The sequence below is a fragment of the Rhincodon typus genome, chromosome 2 (assembly GCF_021869965.1).
Source record: "Rhincodon typus isolate 14 chromosome 2, sRhiTyp1.1, whole genome shotgun sequence".
Taxonomy (NCBI): domain Eukaryota; kingdom Metazoa; phylum Chordata; class Chondrichthyes; order Orectolobiformes; family Rhincodontidae; genus Rhincodon; species Rhincodon typus.
In genome coordinates this window covers 109,881,536-109,904,373 of record NC_063333.1, presented here as the reverse complement: position 1 = coordinate 109,904,373, position 22,838 = coordinate 109,881,536, and the positions used below count along the sequence as shown (strand labels likewise).

At 46.4% G+C, this 22,838-nt stretch overlaps 1 protein-coding gene across 1 annotated transcript in view; it reads right to left on the bottom strand.

Moving 5' to 3' along the window:
- The window catches only part of pak1ip1 (PAK1 interacting protein 1), a 58,632-nt gene that overhangs the window by 10,240 nt on the left and 25,554 nt on the right, over nucleotides 1–22,838 (bottom strand). The window contains exons 7-8 of the mRNA XM_020514902.2: nucleotides 15,671–15,768; nucleotides 1,849–1,948 (exon numbers count right to left, since the gene is read on the bottom strand). Of these exons, the coding sequence (XP_020370491.1) occupies nucleotides 1,849–1,948; nucleotides 15,671–15,768 (198 nt within the window). The remainder of the gene's footprint in view (nucleotides 1–1,848; nucleotides 1,949–15,670; nucleotides 15,769–22,838) is intronic.

Genomic DNA, 22,838 nt, shown 5'->3' with positions numbered 1-22,838 from the left:
ATCCATAAGGCACTGTGGTACCTCAACAGCAGCACACAATCTACAACCCTCATATGCCCCATTTGGTTGCCATCAAGACAAGGGAGTACCACTCAAAAAAGACTGCAAGTGGGCACGCAAGAAGCAGCACCAGGCATATGTAAAAAACTGTGTGTCGACCTCCGGTTTCCTCCCACAGTCCAAAGATCATAGAATCATAGAATCCCTACAGTGTGGAAACAGGCTATTCGGCCCAACGAGTCCACACCGCCCCTCTGAACAGCAACCCGCCCAGACCCATTCCTCTATCCCTGCATTTCCCATGTCTAACCCACCTAACCTAAACATCTCTGCGCACTACGGGCAATTATTTAGCATGGCCAATCCACCTAATCTGCACATCTTTGGACTGTGGGAGAAAACGGGAGCACCCGGAGGAAATCCATGCAGACAAGAGGAAAATGTGCAAACTCCACACAGACAGTTGCCCGAGGCTGGAATCAAACCTGGGCTCCTGGCGCTGTAAGGTAGTGCTAACCAAGGATTGGTTATGCTAAATTGCCCGTTGTGCCCAGGGATGTTTGGATTAGACATGGGAAATGCAGGGATAGGAGAACGGGTCTGGGTGGGATGCTCTTCAGAGGGCGGTGTGGACTTGTTGGGTCAAATAGCCTGTTTCCACACTGTAAGGATTCTATAATTCTATGACTCTAATGAAGCTACACACAGGTCTACTTGCATGCCAAAACACAAAAGCAGCAAGTAATAGAAAGGGATACATGATTCCACAGCCATTGGATCAGCTCCCAGCTCTGCAATCTTGTCATGTCCAGTTTAGAATGGTGATGTACAATTAAACCTCTTGCATAAGGTGACGGATCTGCAAACGTCCCCATTCTCAATGGTGGAACAGCCCAAAGCTAAGGCTGAAACAGCTGCAACAATTCAAACTAGGGCTGACAAGTGGAAATTTGTCCTACACAAGTGTCATGTAATGACTGACTACTTCCAACAAGAGGCAGAATCTAACCACTGATTCAGTGGCATCTCCATCACTGAACTCCAGAGCATCAATATTGCCAATGATCAGAAACTGACTTGGACGAGCGATATACATACTGTGGCTGCAAGAGTGGGTCAGGGGCCAGGAATTCAGTGGTGAGCAATTCACCTCTTGAAAAGGAGCAAAAACAAAGTTGCTAGAAAAGCTCAGCAGGTCTGGCAGCATTTGTGAAGAAAAAAGGTTAATGTTTTGGGTCCAGTGACCCTTCCTCAGAACACGTTTTTTTTCTTCACAAATGCTGCCAGACCCACTGAGCTTTTTCAGCAACTTTGTTTTTGTCATCTCTTGAAAGCCTGGGCACCATTTACAAGATCCAAGTCAGGAGTGATGGAATAGTCTTCATTGCTGAATGGGAATAGTTCCAACTCTACTGAAGAAACTCAATGTCATCCAGGACAAAACATACCCATGTAATTGGTACCACATCACTGCAGTAACTCACCAAAGGGGTCTTTGACTGCACCTATAACTTCTACCACCTAGTAGAACAAAGGTAGCCGATATATGGGAATATCGTCACCTGTGAATTCCCTTCCAAGCTATTCACCAACCTGACTTAGGGATATAACAGCAACAATTGCAGTGGTATAAGGCAGCAGCTCACCACCACCTTTTCAAGGGGAATTTGAGATGAGCAAATCAGTGATGGGCTAGTCATTGACGTCCATATCCTACAAATGCATAAAAACATTTTCAAGTTAAGCCGTTCTTCTATGTGTTTGGGACCTATGTGTCTCATTCTTTAGCTATCCACATTTTATCCCAAGTTATACATTAAAACATTTACAAAAATGTTGATTGCTTACCTTTTTAATGTCTATTTGCCATAGTTTAATGTAACCGTCACTGGATGCCGTGGCAAGAACATGACTCTGTGCCATTGAGAAAAAGTGCATCACTTTCACCCTAAAAGAGTTTAAAGATATGGAAATTAAAAGCTTGAAATTTGGAAATGCAAGACTCATGTATAATAATTGAATACCTGCAGAGGGTCCAATGGAAAAAATAAACCTTTCCAGTGCTGTTCAAACAGGATTAAGATTACAAATAGACTCCTCCTTTACAAATTCCTATCTACATGCCAACGTTTGTAAAGTCATAGACACCCAGAAGAGCAGGTAGCATATTCCCTTCAACAGATAATTCCTGTTCTGTGTAGGATTGAAACTTTTCATTGCCAGCTTCAGTTTACAAGTGATATTCTTCCATCTGAATCAGAAATTTGAGTTCAAGTCTCAATCCAGAACATTAGTACATAATGGAGACAGATGTATCATTGCAGCATGGAAGGAGTGCCATATTTTCCTTCATTAACCTGAAGATCTCTTTACTCATATAGAAATAATAGGTCTTAGGCAATATTTAAAGAAAATCAGGGCAGGACTTATCCACTTAATGGTAACATCCTGAGGAGTGTTGCTAAACAAAGAGATCTTGGAGTGCAAGTTCATGGTTCCTTGAAAGTGGAGTTGCAGGTAGATAAGATAGTGAAACAGACGTTTTGTGGAAGACTTACATGTTGAGACTGTTTAATTTAGGCTGAGTAGTAGTGAGTTAAAATAATACATGACTAGGAGCATGGAGTAGAGAAACTTTAGCTTTATGAAACAGTACATATTGTTGTAACTGCAACCTGCCTTTCCCTAGTCTGAGAAGTCACGTAGGATAGATAGCAAAAATCTAGAGCTCACAGCATCTGCACACTCTTACTTTCATTGCATTCCGCTTGAATGAATGCATGTCTGGTTGCCTGAGTAATGATCTTGCCTTGCTAAAAATACAGTACAATTGCAGTTTGTTTTAACTTGTTTGTACCACTGTATAAATTCTGCTTCTTTTTTGCACTCGTCGGAATCTTCGGATCTGACGTTTTGTCAGCGTTGACTCTCAGTGATGTCACATATACAATCTCTTTGCCTCGAAGTCTGGGCCTTTGGTGTGTGATTTAATCTAGTCCCTTTGACAGTCTGGCGTAGTCGGCAGGATCCCTATCTATATATTATACATGTATATATACGGGATCCGAACAAATTGATGAGAAGGGAAGTGAGAGAGGAATTCGAGTTTCCCCAGCCGGTGACCACCCTGATCTGATCTTGGGGAGACCGGAGAGACGGGACGGGCAAGACCATGTGTGGAAGACAGAAACTCTTTTCGAAATCCTCAAGTTATTATACATGAACTATTAAGACAAAAGAAAGAGTCAAGGAGACTTCGGAGGACTGAGGTAATAAGAGCTCTTGGGGTTGGGAAAGGGTGAATTAGAACATACGAATACATAGAGTTAAGATATGTAACTATAAAGTACTAACATTCATTTGAATTCAGAGTTTGATCCCTTGGTAAGTGGGAATTGTTAAAGACGATGGGTAACAGAATGGGAAAAGAAGCCTGAGGCGGAAGAGTTCCCCGACAAAGAAGAAAACCATAAAGAAGATCAAGGAAATCGAAAAGCAAAGAAAGCTGCCTGGGGACCCGTTGGTCACTCCAGGATCACCCGCCGATAAGGTTTGGCTAGAAACCGGAGACAGCAGGTACTCTGTTATGTTTTCCAGTGATTTGTATGGGTGGTCTCATATGGATCGGCCTTACGGAGATACATTTGACCTGAAAAAGATACGATTTTGGAAAAGCGAGACTGAAGCGGGAAACGGGGATCCCAATTGGGATTACAATTATACAAGTTCCTGCTTTGATAAATAGTTGGAGGTAGCAAAATGTCATCAGCCTCCGAAACCCAAAAAATGACAAAAATCGTGAGATCGAAAAGGGTAATAAGGCCAGTGCCCCTGCCGCGGGACTATAACCAAAATTAGAACAGATTGAGGAAAACAAGGATCAGGTTAGGGATGATATTCTGTTGGCAGTTGCCTTCAGGGACCGTCCACCTCCTTATAATAATCCTTAGTCTCCCCTGCTCCCTGCGCGGACGACCTCTTCATCCCTGGCCAGTACTTCGGGCATAGAAAGGGTCCAGACAAGAAGTAGGACCGCCACAATGCAGGATTGTACTCCCGATAATGACTCTGAGGTACCCGTTAGTAGTACGGTTAAACAATATCCCCATATAATGGTAGGAGATATATCAATTTTGTGACCCTGGATCCCCGCAGAAGTCCGAAGTATGATAAATGAAGCCCCGAATCCTCTAAAAAAGCAAATTCCATTCCACAAGTGGCTGGTCCAAACATGTCATATTTATAACCCACTGCCTGGGGATGTGCTGTTATTACTAAAAGTTGCATATGGGACTTCCTGGCCTGTGGTCAAGGACTCGTTTGCCATTCCTCCGGGCCGCAACGGTGATTGGGCCCCTGACGATAGCCATCAGGATCAGGGGAACAAGAGCAGAGATACCCGGCTCCGGACACGAGCCAAAGAGGCCATCATTAACAGGGCCAGACAGCATAGTGATTTTGGGGAAGTGACCAGATGTATACAGAAAAACGGTGAGCAGCTCATAGACTTTATTGCTAGATTTAAGGATACTTGGGAATCCTCGGCAGGTGTGGCACTTGAACAGCACAGACCCCTAGCCATACAAACCCTTTTAAACTGCCTTGCTCCTAATACTACGTATGCCTTTAAATTGGCTAACCTGACGTGGCAGCAGGGATGGAACGAGATTATTACGTCTCTGACCAACATGGACAGGCAAGGCTTGTTTATAAAAAGGTCGAGTGAACTTACAAGAGATAACAAGATGTAGAGCTGGATGAACACAGCAGGCCAAGCAGCAGCAGCAGAGGAGCAGGAAGGCTGACGTTTCGGGCCTAGACCCTTCTTCTGAAAAGGCAGGCATAGCTTGGGCCCATGCAGGTACCCATGGCCACCCCCTTTGTCTATAGGAAGTGGGAGGAATTGAAGGAGAAGTTGTTAAGGGCGAGGATAAGTTCAGTTAAGTGGATGAGGGTGTCAGTGGAGGGGGACTGGTCCGGCCTGCGGGACAGGAAGAAGCGGAGGGCCTTTAGGCCATCTGCATGGGGAATGCAAGGGTATAGGGACCGGACGTCCATGGTAAAGATGTGTTGGGGACCAGGGAATCAGAAGTTTTGGAGGAGGTGGAGGGCGTGGGTCGTGTCACGGACATAGGCGGGGAGTTCCTGGACCAAGGGGGAGAAAATGGAGTCGAGATAAGTGGAGATGAGTTCGGTGGGGCAGGAGCATGCGGAGATAATGGGTCGACCAGGGCAGTCAGGTTTGTGGATTTTGGGAAGGAGATCAAAACGAGTGGTGCGGGGTTGGGGAACGATGAGGTTGGAGGCTATGGGTGGGAGGTCACCTGAAGTGATGAGGTTGTGGACAGTTTGGGAGATGATGTTTTGGTGATCGGGGGTGGGGTCATGATCAAGGAGGCGGTAGGAGGAGATGTCAGAGAGTTGGCGCCTGGCCTCGGTGATGTAGTGGTCAGTGCGCCATACGACGACTGCGCCTCCCTTGGCCACGGGTTTTATGGTGAGGTTGGGATTGGAGCAGAGGGCGGCACGTTCTGTGGGGGGGGGGGGGGGGGGCGGGAGTGGGTGAGAGGGGTGGAGAGGTTGATGCGATCGATGTTGCGACAGCAGTTGGAGATGAAGAGGTTGAGGGAGGGTAGGAGGCCTTGGGGTGATGTCCAGGAGGAGGGGGTGTATTGGAGGCATGAGAAGGGGTCAGTAGGGGGTGGGATAGGCTCACGATTAAAGAAGTCAGCGCGGAGGCAGATGTCTGTGGTGTCGGCCTCGAGGCGGCGGCATCAGCAGCTGTGTCGATGGCGTTAGCTGTACCAGAAATGGCGTACCGGGCGGCGGCGAAGAATTCTTCGCAGGGTCCACGACCTGAACTCATAATTCTACTCTGCTTTATTGGTCACTAAAAACCAGAAGTACTTTCAACTTACTGGTGCCTGCCACCCTACCCAGGACTTCCCCACCACATGCCCGCTGCCACTGGCCATGTGACCACCGTCGGAGCACCCACGGATGATGTCACATCCGCCGCCGCCCGGTATGCCACTTCCGGTACAGCAAACGCCATCGACACCGCTGCTGATGCCGCGGCCTCCGTTTCCGAGGCCGACACCACAGACATTGAGGACGCTGCTGCCACCAACATCCAAGATTTACCGGCCGACGTCGCTCCGCCCACGTTGCTCCGCCCCCCCCCCCCGCTGACTTCTTTAATCGTGAGCCTAACCCTCCCCCTACTGACCCCTTCTCCTGCCCCCAACACACCCCCTCCTCCTGGACACCACCCCAAGGCCTCCTACCCTCCCTCGACCTCTTCATCTCCAACTGCCATCACAACATCAATCGCCTCAATCTCTCCTCTCACCCACTCCCACCTCCCCCCACAGAACGTGCAGCCCTCTGCTCCAATCCCAACCTCACCATAAAACCCGCGGACAAGGGAGGCACAGTTGTAGTATGGCACACTGACCACTACATCACCGAGGCCAGGCGCCAACTGTGACATCTCCTCCTACCGCCTCCTTGATCATGACCCCACCCGTGACCACCAAAACATCATCTCCCAAACCATCCATAACCTCATCACTTCAGGTGACCTCCCACCCACAGCCTCCAACCTCATCGTTCCCCAACCCCGCACCGCTCGTTTTGATCTCCTTCCCAAAATCCACAAACCTGACTGCCCTGGTCGACCCATTATCTCCGCATGCTCCTGCCCCACCGAACTTATCTCCAATTATCTCAACTCCATTTTCTCCCCCTTGGTCCAGGAACTCCCAACCTACATCCGTGACACCACCCACGCCCTCCACCTCCTCCAAAACTTCTGATTCCCTGATTCCCAACACCTCATCTTTACCATGGACGTCCGGTCCCTATACACTTGCATTCCCCATGCAGATGGCCTAAAGGCCCTCCGCTTCTTCCTGTCCCGCAGGCCCAACCAGTCCCCCTCCACTGACACCCTCATCCGCTTAACTGAACTTGTCCTCGCCCTTAACAACTTCTCCTTCAATTCCTCCCACTTCCTATAGACAAAGGGGCTGGTCATGGGTACCCGCATGGGCCCAAGCTATGCCTGCCTCTTTGTAGGATACGTGGAACAATCCCTTTTCCAAAGCTACAGTGGCCCTATCCCCCACCTCTTCCTCTGTTGCATCGATGACTGTATCGGCGCCGCCTCGTGCTGCCACGAGGAGCTCAAACAGTTCATCCACTTCACTGACACCTTCCACCCCAACCTTAAGTTCACCTGGACCATCTCTGATACCTCTCTCTCCTTCCTGGACCTCTCGGTCTCCATCTCTGGCATCCACTTGGAAACCGGTATCCATTTCAAGCCTACTGACTTCCACAGTTACCTAGAATACACCTCCTCTCACCCACCTTCCTGCAAAAAGGCCAACGCCTATTCCCAACTCCTTCGCCTCCACCGCATCTGCTCCCGAGATGAGGCATTCCACTCCCGGACATCCCAGATGTCCTCGTTTTTCAAAGACCGCAACTTCCCTTCCACAGTGGTCGAAAACGCCCTCGACTACGTCTCTCGCTTTCCCGCAACTCATCCCTCACACCCCCTTACCGCAATAACAACCAAAACAGAATCCCCCTCGTCCTCACGTACCACCCCACCAACCTTCGGATCCAACGCATCATCCTCCAACACTTCCGCCATCTGCAATCTGACCCCACTACCAAAGACATCTTTCCCTCCCCACCTTTATCTGCTTTTCGGAGGGACCACTCTTTCCGTGACTCCCTTGTCCGCTCCATACTCCCCACCAGCCCCACCACTCCCGGCACTTTTCCCTGCAATCGCATTAAGTGCTACACCTGCCCCTACACCTCCCCCCTCATCCCCATCCCAGGCCCTAAGAAGACCTTCCACATCAAACAGATGTTCACCTGCACATCTGCTAATGTGGTATACTGTATCCGCTGTTCCCGTTGTGGCGTCCTCTACATCGGGGAAACCAAGCAGAGGCTTGGGGACTGCTTTGTGGAACATTTGTGCTCGGTTCGCAACAAACAACTGCACCTCCCAGTCGCGAACCATTTCAACTCCCCCTCCTTGGACGACATGTCCATCCTGGGTCTCCTGCATTGCCACAATGATGCCACCCGAAGACTGCAGGAACAGCATCTCCTATTTCGCTTGGGAACCCTGCAGCCGAAGGGTGTCAATGTTGACTTCACAAGCTTCAAAATCTCCCCTCCCGCGACCACATCCCAAAACCAGCCCAGCTCTTCCCGCCTCCCTAACCATTCCTCCCACTTCAAGCCCCCCCTCCATCTCCTACCCACTAGCCTCTTCCCGCCTCCTTGACCCATCCGTCCTCCCTGGACCGACCTATCCCCTCCCTAACTCCCCATCTACATTCACCATTACTGGCTCCAACCCCGCCTCTTTGACCTGTCTGTGTCCTCTCCAACTATCTTCTCCTTTATCCATCTTCTATCCGCCTCCCCCCTCCCTATTTATTTCAGAATCCCCTTGCCCTCCCCCATTTCTGAAGAAGGGTCTCGAGCCGAAACGTCAGCTTTCCTGCTCGGCCTGCTGGGTTCATCCAGCTCTACACCTTGTTGTCTCACCTTTCTTAGATATATCTGACACCCTTAACTTTGGGGGAAAGAATTATTTCAGCTCCTTGGGACTGGGAGCAGTGATTGATTTGACTCATACCCAGGGTTCCTTGTTTGAAATAGGTCCCGAGTCAATCCCTCATATTATCTTGGCTGTAAAGGCCCCTGCGACCTCCAAACAGATTGGCCCTATGGTAGAGTGTCTAGGTGAGGAAAATCCTCTGCGTACCGAAAAGGTACCTCTTGAGGCTTTCGGGATTGTACTGATTGACGCCCTTTTGGCCCACTTGGGCTGTGTTAGAATACTGCCTGAGAAATGGGAAGTAACATTCTATCGATTTCAGCTACCTGTCTCGGTAGACTTGTTTTTTCCTCTCCTCCTGCAGACTGTCCCTTTCTCCCTGTGGGCACTGCACAAAAACCATGTTGGCCTGGTCTCCTCGGCCCCGCCACATCGGGTGAATGTTCGGGGCGGGGCTGCCCTGCCCTCTATTAAACAGTACCGTTTGTGAAGGGAGGCAGAGGAGGGGATAAGGCCGGTCATCGAGACACTACGCGTTCAAGGCATTTTGCGCCCTACCCACAGCCCCTGCAACACTCCCATACTGCGTATCCCAAAGCCTGTACGGAAGGACGAGTGGCGCTTTGTCCAGGACCTATGCGCCATCAACCAGATTGTAATACCCCTGTGGTGCCTGACACCAATGTGATTCTGTCCTCCTACGCCCCGATTCGTCCTGTTACAAAGTTATTGATCTCTGCTCAGCCTTCTTTTCTATTCCTCTCCATGAGGACAGCCAAGATCTCTTTGTATTTACATACAGTGGCAGACAGTATACGTGGACCCGGCTTCCCCAAGGCTACACTGAGAGCCCAGCCGCATATGCCTCCGCAGTTCGAACGGACCTCCTTGAACTATCATTGCCCAGCGATAGTATGGTACTGTAGTATGCTGATGATTTATTGATTGCCTCCCGCTACTGTGATGCCTGTCAACGAGACACCGTAGCGATGCCGTGTCATCTGGCCGATAGAGGACACCGGGTCTCCGCTCCAAAACTACAACTGTGCCAGCCCTCAGTACAGTACTTGGGCTTCGTTCTCGAGAACGGTACACGTCAACTTGGACCAGAGAGAGGGTCGAGGCGGTATTGAATGCACCCAGATCCGTGACACAAAAGGAAATGCTGTCCTTTCTCGATATGGTGAAATATTGCAGACAATGGATACCTGAATATCAGCGAATGGATGCTATGCTGTGACAGATTACATTGCGGGGGCAACCGACAGAAATGGACTAGACTGAAGAGTGGCAACAAGCCTTAAAGGAGCTCAAAACAGCCCTGACTCAAGCCCCTGCCCTGGGGATTCCTGATTATAGCAAGCCCTTTGCCCTCTATGTCAGCAAAAAGGGGGGATTTGCAAGTGGCATTCTGATGCAGGAGCACGGCAGACTTAACCTGTAGCCTACTACCCAGCTCAGTTGCCTCCCGTTGTTAGAGAAATGCCTGGTTGTTTACAAGATGTTGCCGCCACTGCTGTAATTTTGGAAAAAAAAAATCGAATCCTATTGTATTGGACCATAAGTGTGTGATTTTGGCCCCTCATGCAGTCCTACTGCTTCTAAATTCAGTGGCGACACAACATTTCACTGCCGCCCGCAGCACTAGGTAGGAGGTCATGCTGTTGTCCAAACCGAACATTTCCTTTAGGCGAGCACCCTTGTTAAACCCCGCCACCCTTCTCCCCGACAGTGGTGAGACAGACGAAAGCGAGCACAACTGCCTGCAGGTCATTGATTCTGTCACACCTCCACACCCTGACTTACAATCCATACCCATGGACAATCCCGATTTGGTGCTTTTCACCAACGGTTCCTCTTACCGGCCTTATGACACTGCAACACTGGCTCAGTATGCAGTCATCACCCCTTATGAATTACTGGAAGCCTTTGCTCTGCCCCCGGCACCTCTGCGCAAGCAGCAGAACTGTTCGCACTCACCCATGCTTGTATTCTCGCTGAGGGTCGGACTGCTAATATCTGCACTGATTCGCGGTATGCATTTGGAGTAGTGCATGATTTTGGGACTTTGTGGCAGCACTGCGGATTTATCACCTCCTCTGGTAAGTCCATTCAGCATGCTACTCTAATAGGTAACTTGCTCCAAGCCATTCTCCTCCCCAGTAGGCTAGCGATAATAAAGCGTGAGGCGCACACACAAGTGCAAGACGAAGTCTCGCTAGGCAATGCCGCCACAGATGAAGCGGCGAAGACAGCTGCTCTATCCCGAGCAACGGTTGTTTCCTCTTTCGTTCGCTAAAATTGGCCCAAAGCCATCGACTTGACGGTTGCAATACAGGCCCAGGAAGGGGCCAGTGAACAAGAAAAAGTAAACTGGGGTCCGGCTGGTTGTATCCAGGATTCGTATAATCTATGGAGAGACCCCGATGGCAGGGTGGTCTGCCCGAAGGGGTTCCTCCATGCACTCGCCCACCTGGCGCATGGGCAAGGGCATGTAGGAAAAGGGGGATGCTACACCAAGTTTCCCAGCAGTGGTTTGCGCCAGGAATAATGACTGCTATTCAGCAGGTAACTGAAACTTAAACTATTTGCCAACAGTATAACAGAGGAAAGACCCCAGCCAGATTTGACCACTTGCCAGTACCGGCAGGACCCTTTGGAAATCTGCAAATAGATTTTGTGCACATGCCGGCCTCTGGAGGATTTAAATACATACTGGTGATAGTGGATATGTTTTGAAAATGGAGAGAGGCTTTTGCAACTGGAAAAGATGATGCCAGGACAGTGGTAAAATGTCCAATGAAAGACATCATCCCACGATTCGGAATACTCGTGAGGATAAATAGCGAAAGAGGGACGCACTTTACAGGAAAGGTGGTAGTGGCTCTGACCCAGGTTATGGGGTTCGAATGGAAAGTGCACATACCCTATCAGCCCCAGTTCTCGGGAGTGGTAGAAAGGATCAATGGGACTTTAAAGAATACCCTGGCTAAAGTGTGCCAGGAGACTGGATTAAAGTGGCCTGAAGCTTTACCCGTTACCCTATATACCCTGAGAAATCAAGTTAATAGAATGACAGGCCTGACCCCATTTGGAGCGGCATGGTGGCTCAGTGGTTAGCACTGCTGCCTCACAGCGCCAGGGACCCGGGTTCAATTCCAGTCTCGGGTGACTGTCTGTGTGGAGTTTGCACATTCTCCCCATGTCTGCGTGGGTTTCCTCCGGGTGCTCCAGTTTCCTCCCACAGTCCAAAGATGTGCAGGTTAGGTGGATTAGCCATGCTAAATTGCCCATAGTGTTCAGGGATGTGTAGCTTAGGTGGGTTATAGGGGGATGGGTCTGGGTGGGATGCCCGAAGGATCGGTGTGGACTTGTTGGGCCGAAGGGCCTGTTTCCACACTGTATGGATTCTCTGAAGTTTTAATGGGGAGACCCATGCCCACGGCACCAAGCCCCCAATGACCGAGGCCGATGTAGCACTAATATGGGTCGATGAGAAAACCCTGCAGTATGCACAGGCCGAGTGAGGCAGCACGGTCCAATCATGCAAAAGTACTAGAGGCACTGCCAAAGCCCAAGGAAGAGAATACTGGTGATTTTGTGTATATCCAATCACTCGAAAAGGGCTCTTTTTCTCGAGGTGGAAAGGACCCTATCAAGTACTACTGACGATTTGCACAGCTGTCAAAGTGCAAGGCAAGCCGGACTGGATTCACGGGACACATTGCAAACCAGGCTCCAGAGCCATGGTGACAGGTCCATCCACGGGAGACAAACAATGAGATTTCTGGTGTTTATAGTACATGGACTATTTGTGTGGGGTATCACGTCAGATTATATAGAACAAGCCCCTGCTCACAACTCATTTCTTTCTTTAAGCTATGAATATGTGGCGCGTTTAAATGTCTCCTTTTGCTGGATGTTCGCCCACGTTCCCATTCACTCAAAAGGGGGAATCCCATTATGACCAATCCCCTTTAATGCCTCCGAAGTGGCTGAGTGGGTATTAAAACAGAATAGCTCACTACCCGGGAATCGTTAACACCGACACTGATAGGCAACAGTGGAAGTTGGCACGGTACCCCCTTACCACTTTTGTAGGATGGTACCTGCCAGATTATCATAACACCTATTCCCTGTCACCACCTTTTTTCACACTAACTGCTGAACATAACCACACGGCCCCAATTTGCTTCACTAAAATAGCAATATGAGGAAAGGGTATCCCCATGGGTAACAGCCATTGCTCCCAATATTATAATGTCTCTATTTTCCCTCTCCTGGCCCGGGGCAAGTTCCCAATCTTTCTGGTCAGAGGGGCTTCTAACGGTTCTCTCCTTATGCAGGGCTCCAACAGCCTTCTTACTTTTCCTAAAGCCAACCATTTGGGCACTTTTCAACAAAATTGGTACCTGGAGTTTATCACCCATGATATTCCCTTTAAAGGTACATATTTTGTATGTGGCTACAAAGCCTACGCCTGGCTGCCCCTCCTCCTGGATGGGTTTCTGCTATCTTGCGTATATAGTCCCCCTTATGAACCACTTCCCCATTTTACGCTAGCACCCCTGAATTAAACGATGCAAGAGGGCAATAACCGAGACTGAGCGTTTCTTCATGATAACCTTCCCCATTTACGGTACGGGGAAAGCAGCCCGGGAACTGATTAACATGACCTCAGCCCTAGAGAAATTGGCCAGTGAAACCACCTATGCTCTAGAGGGAACAAATCAGGCCATTTCACGACTATCTGCCGAACTTGTGGTGGTGCAAACAGTGGCCCTACAGAATAGACTGGCTGTAGATTTTGTGCTGGCCGAAAAAGGGGACTTGCGCAGTTATAGGACAGGATTGCTGCACCTATATCCCAGATGAGTCTGAAAACATCACGTGCCTATCGGATCACGTTCAGCGAGCTGTCAGTAAAATAAAAGCGATAGGAAATCAATTCCACAACTACAATTCCCTAGGATCTGGATTATGGCCCTCTGGGACTTGGTGGAGCATCCTGACCCACTACAGGATCATTCTTATAATTTTAGTATGCGTCTTCATAACCTGCCTAATGTGTGCCATTCTCCCCCGGGGACGACAAAGCCTTGTTCCCATGTTTCCCCGTTATGTATTCAACAGTCCTGATTATGATGAGAAGGAATGCTTAGGCATGAGACCTTATTCTCTGGGGTATGACCCTCCGTTTGCAGAGGAAGACTGGTGAAGTTGATCTGGGGATCAAAAAGGAGGGAATTGTGGAATATTTGCATGTTGAGACTGTTTAATTTAGGCTGAGTAGTAATGAGTTAAAATAATACATGATTAGGAGCACGAAGTAGTGAAACTTTAGCTTTATGAAACAGTGCATATTGCTGTAACTGCAACTTGCCTTTCCCTAGTTTGAGAAGTCACGTAGGATAGATAACAAAAAGCTAGAGCTCGCAGCATCTTCACCGCATTCCGCTTTAATTAATTTATGTTTGGTTGCCTAAGTAATGACCTTGCCTTGCTAAAAACACAGTACAATTGCAGTTTGTTTTAACTGGTTTGTACCACTGTATAAATTCTGCTTCTTTTTTGTACTTGTTGGAGTCTTCGGACCTGACCTTTTGTCAGTGTTGACTCTCTGTGATATCACAAATAAAACCTCTTTGCGTTGAAGTCTGGGCCTTTGGTGTATGATTTAATCTAGTCTCTTTGACACGTTTGGTATGCTTGCCTTAATTGGTCAATGCACAGAGTAAAGGAGTTGGGAGGTCATGTTGAGGCTGTACAGGACATTGGTTCGGCCCCTTCTGGAGTACTGCATGCAATTCTGGTCTCTCTCCTATAGGAAGGATGTTGTGAAACTAGAAAGGGTTCAGAAAAGATTTATGAGGATGTTGCCAGGGTTGGAGGGTTTGAGTTATACAGGAGAGGCCGAATAGGCCGGGGCTATTTTCCCTGGAGCGTCGGAAGCGGAGGGGTGACCTTAGAGGTTTATAAAATCATTAGGAGCATGGATAGGGTAAATAGGCAGGGTCTTTTCCCTGGTGGGGGGGGTGGGGAATAAAAAAGTCCAAAACTAGGGGGCATAGGTTTAAGGTAAGAGGGGAAAAGATATAAAAGAGACTTAAGGGGTAACATTTTCACGCAGCTGCTGGAGGAAGTGGTGGATGCTGGTACAATTAGAACATTTCAAAGGCATCTGGATGGGTATATAAATAGGAAGGCTTTAGAGGGATATGGGCCAAACGCTGGGAAACGGAACTAGATTTATATGGGATATCTGGTCGGCATGGACGAGTTGGACCAGAGAGTCTGTTTCCGTGCTGTATATCTCTATGACTTTAAGGGCAGGGAGCTGTCTTGGTGTTCTCTCAATCAACAACATAATTTAAAAAAAAAACAAAGTGCAGTTGTGCTTTTATCTCGCTATACACAAAGATTGGCTGCTACTTTTATCTAAAAAGCCAAAAGGATTCCATTTGTGATGAAACCATCAGGATATTCAGAAGATATAAATACACTCTATAAATGCAGCTCTTTTCCACTGGAAGAAAAACTTCCTAGCAGCACTGCCCAAAGTTAATGTTGCAGAACCACCCGGAATCAAAACCAAAACAAAAACAAACTATACCACTGGCCACTGCTGGTCACAGCACCAGATGCACGGTGCAATAGACAGCACTCTAAAATTTAGGTAAGAATCCATAGAATATATTTCTTTCACAAGTTGTTGGAAAGTAGGGGATGTGGGTTAAAAAGGTGATAGTTTAACATCAAGATGTCAGAGATGGCTCAAGGTTCAGGCGTAGAAGCATTGGGCTACGGAGAGGGAGACGTAATATTGTTTAGGATGATCTGGTAAATATATTGATGAATGATCATATTTCACCAGACTTCAAATTTGAAAGACGCAGGGTTGAGAATTGCACTACTGAAACATTACATGAAGCATTAAACTGAAGACCATGATTGAGAAAACTGATTTGACCAACAAGATTAAGCAAGGGGAGCTGATAAAGTCAATGGGTATATTCTGTTCAAACAGAAATAATTTAAGACCCATGAACTTTAAGCACAAAAACATTTACATTGTACCTGATGTCATGAGCCTTGAACTCGGAAAGACATGTTTTTGTGATTGTGTTGTACAATCTGACATGTTCCTCATCCCCAGCTATAGCAATGATAGACTCCTAAAAGGCAAACAAAGCACACTTAATTTTAAAAACTGAAAATTGCTTGAATTACAATCCAAGGGCTCTAAAATAATGGTTATTAGCCATGAGTTTATAACATAAACCATTTATTTTGACACTAAATGGAACATTGCTAACACTGCAATTTTCTGAAGAAGATGCGGCTCCTCTGGCAATAATTTCTTGGGATTGCATGGCGTTATTTATCTTATGTAATAATTTTTATTTGCCTTAAGCATTTGTGTTTACTAACACTATTTATAAGCATTAATATTCAAATGACACAATGATATTGTAATGGGACAGTAGCAAAGCAATGGTGTCCACCATTCATCTCAACGAAAGCTAGACGCAAGTTTTGCAAGCTTTTGAGCTGAAATCTTACTCTAATCCATTTTTATTTTAAATTCACTTGTGGGATATTGGTGTTGCTGGCTGGGCCAGAATTCATTCCCTATCTCTGAGGCAACTAGGGAAGGTGACAGTATTATCAGTTCTTGAACCACTGCAGTTCACTTGTCATAGGTACGCCCACAATGCTGGAGGGAGTTCCAGGATTTTGACCCAGCAAGACTGAAGAAACACTGATACATTTCCAAGTCTCAATGATGAATGACTTGAAAAGGAATGTGCAGGCAGTGACGTTCCCATGCATCTGCTATCCTTGTCCTTCTAAATAGAAGTGGTTGAGAATTTGGAAGATGCTGTCTAAGGAGGCTTGACAAATTTTTGAAGTGCATCTTGCAAGTGGCGCACACTGTTGCTAACAAGTGTCAGTGGTGGAGGGAATGAATGTTTGCGGATGTGATGGTAATCGAACGGATTGCTTTGTCCTGGTTGTTGTCTAGATCCTGGAGTGTTGTTGGAGCTGCACTCAGGAACATTCCATCACGTTCCTTGCTTCTGCCTTGTAAATGCTGGACTGCCTTTGGAGAGTCAGGTGGTGCGTTATTCATTGCAAGATTTCAAGTCCCTGATCTCTTGTAACTACCATATTTATATAATTAGTCCAGTTCAGTTTCCAGTCAATGGTAACCCCCTACGACATTGACAGTGGGGGATTTAGTGATGGTGAATTTCAAAGAGAGGGGCGGGGGCGCGGAAATGATGGTTAGAACTTAGGACAGTACAGCACAGGATCAGGCCCCTCAGCCCATCATGTCTGCGGCGACCATGCTGCCATTCTAAACTAAGAACATGTGCAGGCAGATGGGATATGTTCCTCTGTTCCCTGCTCGTTCACATGTTTGTCTAACTGCCTCTTACATTATCATATCTGTTTATACCAGGTCTCCTGCAAAGCCATGTGCTCACTCCAACTGCTTCTGTCCAATAAAGATAGCATGAAATGAATTCAACTGTTCTGGAATACAGAGCCTCAGTTTCCTATTGCAGTGATGGAATGAAGGTCAGGTGGATCTTACGGACTACGTAAATCCCTGAATTCCTTTCAAGTCACTGTCCTGAGAGAACTAAGGGCTTTATCAGTGTAAAGAAGAGGTGACATTTTAGGTCAGACAATGCATGTTAGGTGTGAGGCCTTGTTTAGAACTTGTGTTTTGAACAAAAATGAACAAATGAAAAAGTACAGCACAGGAACAGGCCCTTCGGCCCTCAAAGTCTGTGCCAACCAACATGCCCTAATTAATCTAAAAACAAATCTGCCATTTTTTGATCCGTATCCCTGTATTTCCTCCTTATTCACGTACCCATCTAGGTGCCTGTTAAATGTCTTCAATGTGCCCATTTCCACCACCTCTTCTGGTAGCGCATTCCAGGCTGCTACCACTCTGAAAAACTTCACTTGCTCATTTCCCTTAAACTTTCCCCCTCTGACCTTGAACCTGTGCCCCCTTGTAATTGAATGTTCGATCCTGGGAAAAAGCCTCTGACTATCCACCCTATCTGTGCCTCTCATAATTTTGTAGACCTCTATCAGGTCTCCCCTCAGCTGCCATTTTTCCAGTCAAAACAATCCTAGTCTTTTTAATCTTTCCTCATAGTCAATGCCCTGGAGACCAGGCAACATCCTGGTGAACCTTCTCTGTACTCTCTCCAAAGCTTCCATATTCTTCTGGTAGTGTGGTGACCAAAACTGCACACAATACTCCAAATGCGGCCTAACAAGGGTTTTATATAGCTGCGACATGCTTTGCCAACTCTTGTACTCCATACCTCGGGCGATGAAGGCAAGCATGCCATATGCCTTCTTAATCACCTTGGCTACCTGTGTGGCCACTTTCAGGGAACTGTAGACCTGCACACCCAGATCCATCTGAATGTTTTGGTTTGGAGTCAATGTGGTGTTTTATAAATTCCTACTTTAGAAATAAAACCAGTCTGATTCCAAACCAAAACACAAACAAACAGTTTCAAAACAAGGCCCTACACCTAACATACATTGTCTGACCTAAAATGTCACCTCTTCTTTGCACTGATGAAATCTTTAGTTCTCTCAGTACAGCGACTCAAAAAGGAATTCGGCGATTTATATATACACATATTAAACATTAAAACCTTCTAACTGATTAAAGATTTAACAGCACCTTAGGTTTGTTTAATACATCCTCATCAGTGTACATGAGCCTTTGATCTTTTACTTATAATTTCTGTGTCTGATATTACCTCTCTCATTAACAGCTGAAGGAGGAGTGAGGCTCTGAAAGCTTGCGTTTTCAAATAAACCTGTAGGACTATAACCTGGTGTCGTGAGATTTCAGTGAGATGGCTTTCTGGAAGCACTGATGTCCAACGGACAATATTCTAGCCACTTTCTAAGAACTGCCCCCACGCCATGCCATTCCTATCTCTTCAGCAATTTTGTCCAGCTCTATTTCACCTGTCATTTTTCCTGCTATGCTGTACTCCACAGGATAGTCGACTACTGCATCTGTGCTGGGAGCAAGACTTTTTTTAAAAACAGAACACATGAAATCAGAATCATAGAATCCCCACAGTGTGGAAACAGGCCATTTGGTCCAACTAGTCCACACTGCCCCTCCAAACAGCATCCCATCCAGACTCATTCCCCCATGTCTAACCCACCTAATCTAAACATCCCTGGTCACTAATGGCAATTTAGCATGGCCAATCCACCTAGCCTGCACATCTTTGGACTGTGGGAGGAAACCGGACCACCCGGAGGAAACCAATGCACACACGAGGAGAATGTGCAAACTCCACACCGACAGTCGCCCAAGAGTGGAAGTGATTCCGGGTCCCTGGCGCTGTGAGGCAGCAGTGCTAACCACCGAGTCCAAGAACCCATACTACCATTCCCTATGGACTTTAGAACACAGATCATTGAACAGTACAACACAGAACAGCCCATTCGGCCCACCATGTCTATGCTGAACATGATGCCATTCTAAACTAATCTCATCTGCCTGCACATGGTCCTTATCCCCTTATTCCCTGCCTGGTCAGTTGTCTGTCTTTTCAACAACTTATCTGCTTCTACCACCACCCTGCAGCACTTTCCAGGTATCAAGCATCCTCTGTGTAAAAAATCTTTCCTTGCACATTTCGTTTAAACTTTTCCTCTCTTACTGTAAAACTGTGCCCCCTTGTATTTGACAGTTCTAACCTGGGAAAAAGACTCTGACTGTACACTCTATCCATGCCTCTGAGAATTTTATATACTTCCATTTAGGTCACCCAATCAGCTTCCAAAACCCTAGTAAAACCCAAAAGAATGACAGATGTTGTAAATCAGGAACAAAAACAGAAAAGCTCAGCAGGTCTAGCAGCATCTGTAAAGAGAAGTCAGAGTTAACGTTTTGGGTCTGGTCCCCCTTCCTCAGAACTATACTCCAATCCAGGTGGACCCTCTTTTGCACCTCTCCAAAGCAACCACATCTTTTCTACAGTGTGCACACAATACTGCACCATACTCCAAATGTGGCCTAACTGAAGTTTTATATTCAATGCCCTAAGTGATGTAGGCAAGCATGCCATGCAACTTCTTTACCACTTGTGTTGCTACTTCCAGGGAGCTGCAGACTTGCAACCCAAGATTCCTCTGTATCAATGTTCCAAGGGTCCAGCCATTTACAGTATACTTTCCTCTTGCATTTGACCACCCTAAGTGTATCACCTCATACTTGCCTGGATTAAACTCCATCTGCCATTTCTCTGCCCCACTTTCCAACTGATTCTGCTGTATCCTTTGATAACTTCCTCATTATACAAAACTGCACCAAATTTTGTGTTGTGTTATCTCCTAACTTATTAATCAGACCACTGGCATTTTCAACCACATAATTTATACATATTACAAAGAACAGAGGTCCCAGCACTGATTCTTGTGGAACACCACTGGTCATAGACCAGAAAAACACCCCTTCATAACATCCTCACTGTCTCTGTGACCAAGACAATTTTATATCCAACTTAGCAACTTACCATGGATCTCATGTGACTTAATCTTTTGGACCAGCCTACATGAGGGACCTTGTCAAACACTTTGGTAAAGTCAACGTAGGCGACATTCACTGCCTAATCCGCAATCATCTTTGGCACTTCCTCAAAAAAACTCAAATTTTTGACATGACTTTCCCTGCAGAAAGTCTTGCTGACTCTCTGTAATAAGCATGGATACAGACTCTTTGGTCCAACTAGCCGATCATGTTCCCAAACTAAACTAGTCCTATTTGCCTGCATTTAGCCCATAACATCCAAACCTTTCCAATTCATATAGTCATCCGAATGCCTTTTAAACATTGTAACTGTACATGTATCCACCACTTCCCCTGGCAGTTCATTCCACATACAAATCACTCCGTGTAAAAAAAAAAAGTTGCTCCTAGTGTCCTTTTTAAAACTTTCTCCTCTAACCTTAAAAATATACCCCTAGTTTTGAGCTCCCCACCCTAGGGAAAAGTCCTTTGTTGTTTACCTTATCCATGTCTCTCATGATTTTATAAACTTCTATAAAAGGTCATCCCTTAACCTCCTATACTCCAGTGAAAAAAGCCCCAGCCTATTTTTATAACTCAAGCCCTCCATTACCTGCAACATCCTGGTAAATCTTTTCTGAACCCTATCCAATTAAATATTATCTTTCCTACAACAGTGCAACCAGAACTGCACACAGTGCTCCAGAAGAGGCCTCACCAATGTCCTGTACAATGTCAGCATGTTGCCCCAACTCCTCTACGCAAAGGTCTAAATGATGAAGGCAAGCTTGCTAAACACCTTAACCACCCTGTCTACCTGTGACACAAATTTCAAAGAATAATGTACCTGAACCCCTGGGTGTCTCTGTTCTACAACACTACCCAGGGCCCTATCATTAATTGTATAAGTCCCTTGTTTGTATTACCAAAATGGAATACCTCGCATTTATCCAAATTAAACTCAATCTGTCACTCTTTGGCCACTGACCCAATTGATCAAAATCTCTTTGTAATCTTAGATAATCTTCTTCACTGTTTCCAAATGCAAGTAAATTCTGTCTCTATGAATCTTTTCCAAGAATTTCCCTCCCAGTGATGTAAAGCTCACTGCCCTATAATTTATGGATTATTCCTACTGCCCTTCTTAAATAAAGGAACGACACTAGCTAGTCTCCAGTCTTTTGGGACCTCACCTGTTGCCAAAGAGTATTCAAAGATCTCCTCCCTTGCCTCTTTCAGGGTCCTGGGGGCTTATCCACCTTAATGCTTTTTAAGACACCCAAAACATCTTCGTACTTAATATCAACATGCCCCAGAATGTCAACATACCCTTCCCTCATCTTACCATTATCCATGTCTTTCTCCTTGGTGAATACTGATGCAATGTACTCATTAAGGACCTCACCCACTTCCTGTAGCTCAAAACATAAATTTCTTCTTTATCCTTGAGCAGACCTCCCCTTTCCCCAAGTATCCTCTTGCTCCTAATATATGTATAACATGCCTTGGGATTTTCCTTAATCCTACTTGCCAAGAATATTTCATGGCCTCTGTTAGCCCTCCCAATTCCCTACTTAAATTCTTCCATGCTTCTTTTATATTCCTCAAGGGCCTTATGTGATTTCAGTTTCTTAAACATTACATAGACTTTTATTTTTTGACTAGTCTTTCATTTTCCCTTGTCATCCAGGGTTTCCGAATCTTTCTATGCTTATCTTTCATCCTCACAGGAACATGGTACTCCTGAACTCTGATCAACCGGTTTTTAAAAAGACTCCCACATGTCAGATGTGAATTTACCTTAAACAGCTGCCCCCAATCTAATTTCTCCAGTTTCCCCCCAGTTTAGCACCTTCACCTGAGGACCAGTCACATCATTATCCATAGACATCTCAAAACTTAAGGAATTATTATCTCTTTTCCCAAAATGTTGGAGTCTCTCTTTTGGAAAAGGCGATTGCTTGGCACTTGTGTGATGCAGATGCCACTTGTCAACTCAATCCTGAATATTGTCAGATTTTGTTGAATTTGGCATGTAATGCTGCAATACATGAGGAGTTCTGAAATGAAACTGAAGATTGTACAGTCATCAGCAAACATGCCTATTGCTAACCTTGCGACGGAGTGAAGATTATTGATGAAGCAGAAGACAGTTGGGCCAAGTATGCCATCTGGAGAAAAATCCTGAGGAGATGCCCTGGAACTGAGATTACTGACACCCAACCACAACCATCTTGCTTTGTGTCAAATTTGACTCCTATTAGCAGAGGTTTCCTCCAGTTCCTATCAACCTCAGTCTTGCCAAAGCTCCTGGATGCCACACATGATCAAGTGCAGCTTTGGTGTTAAGGTTGGTCATCCTCACTTCGCTCTTTTGTACATTTTTGCAAAGGTTGTAATAAGGTTGGAAGCTAAGTGGCTTTGGCAGAACATGAACTGAGCATCAGTGAGCAGGTTATCATACAGCGATACATAGAATACATAGAACAGCCCAGCACAGTACAGGCCCTTCGGCCCATAATGTTGTGCCGACCTATTATCCTTTGAGAAATCTATGGACGTGGACCCCAAGATCCCTGCCATTAACCCTGTATTCTGCATTCAAATTCGACCTTCCAAAATGAATCACTTCACACTTTTCTGGGTTGAATTCCATCTGCCACTTCTTTG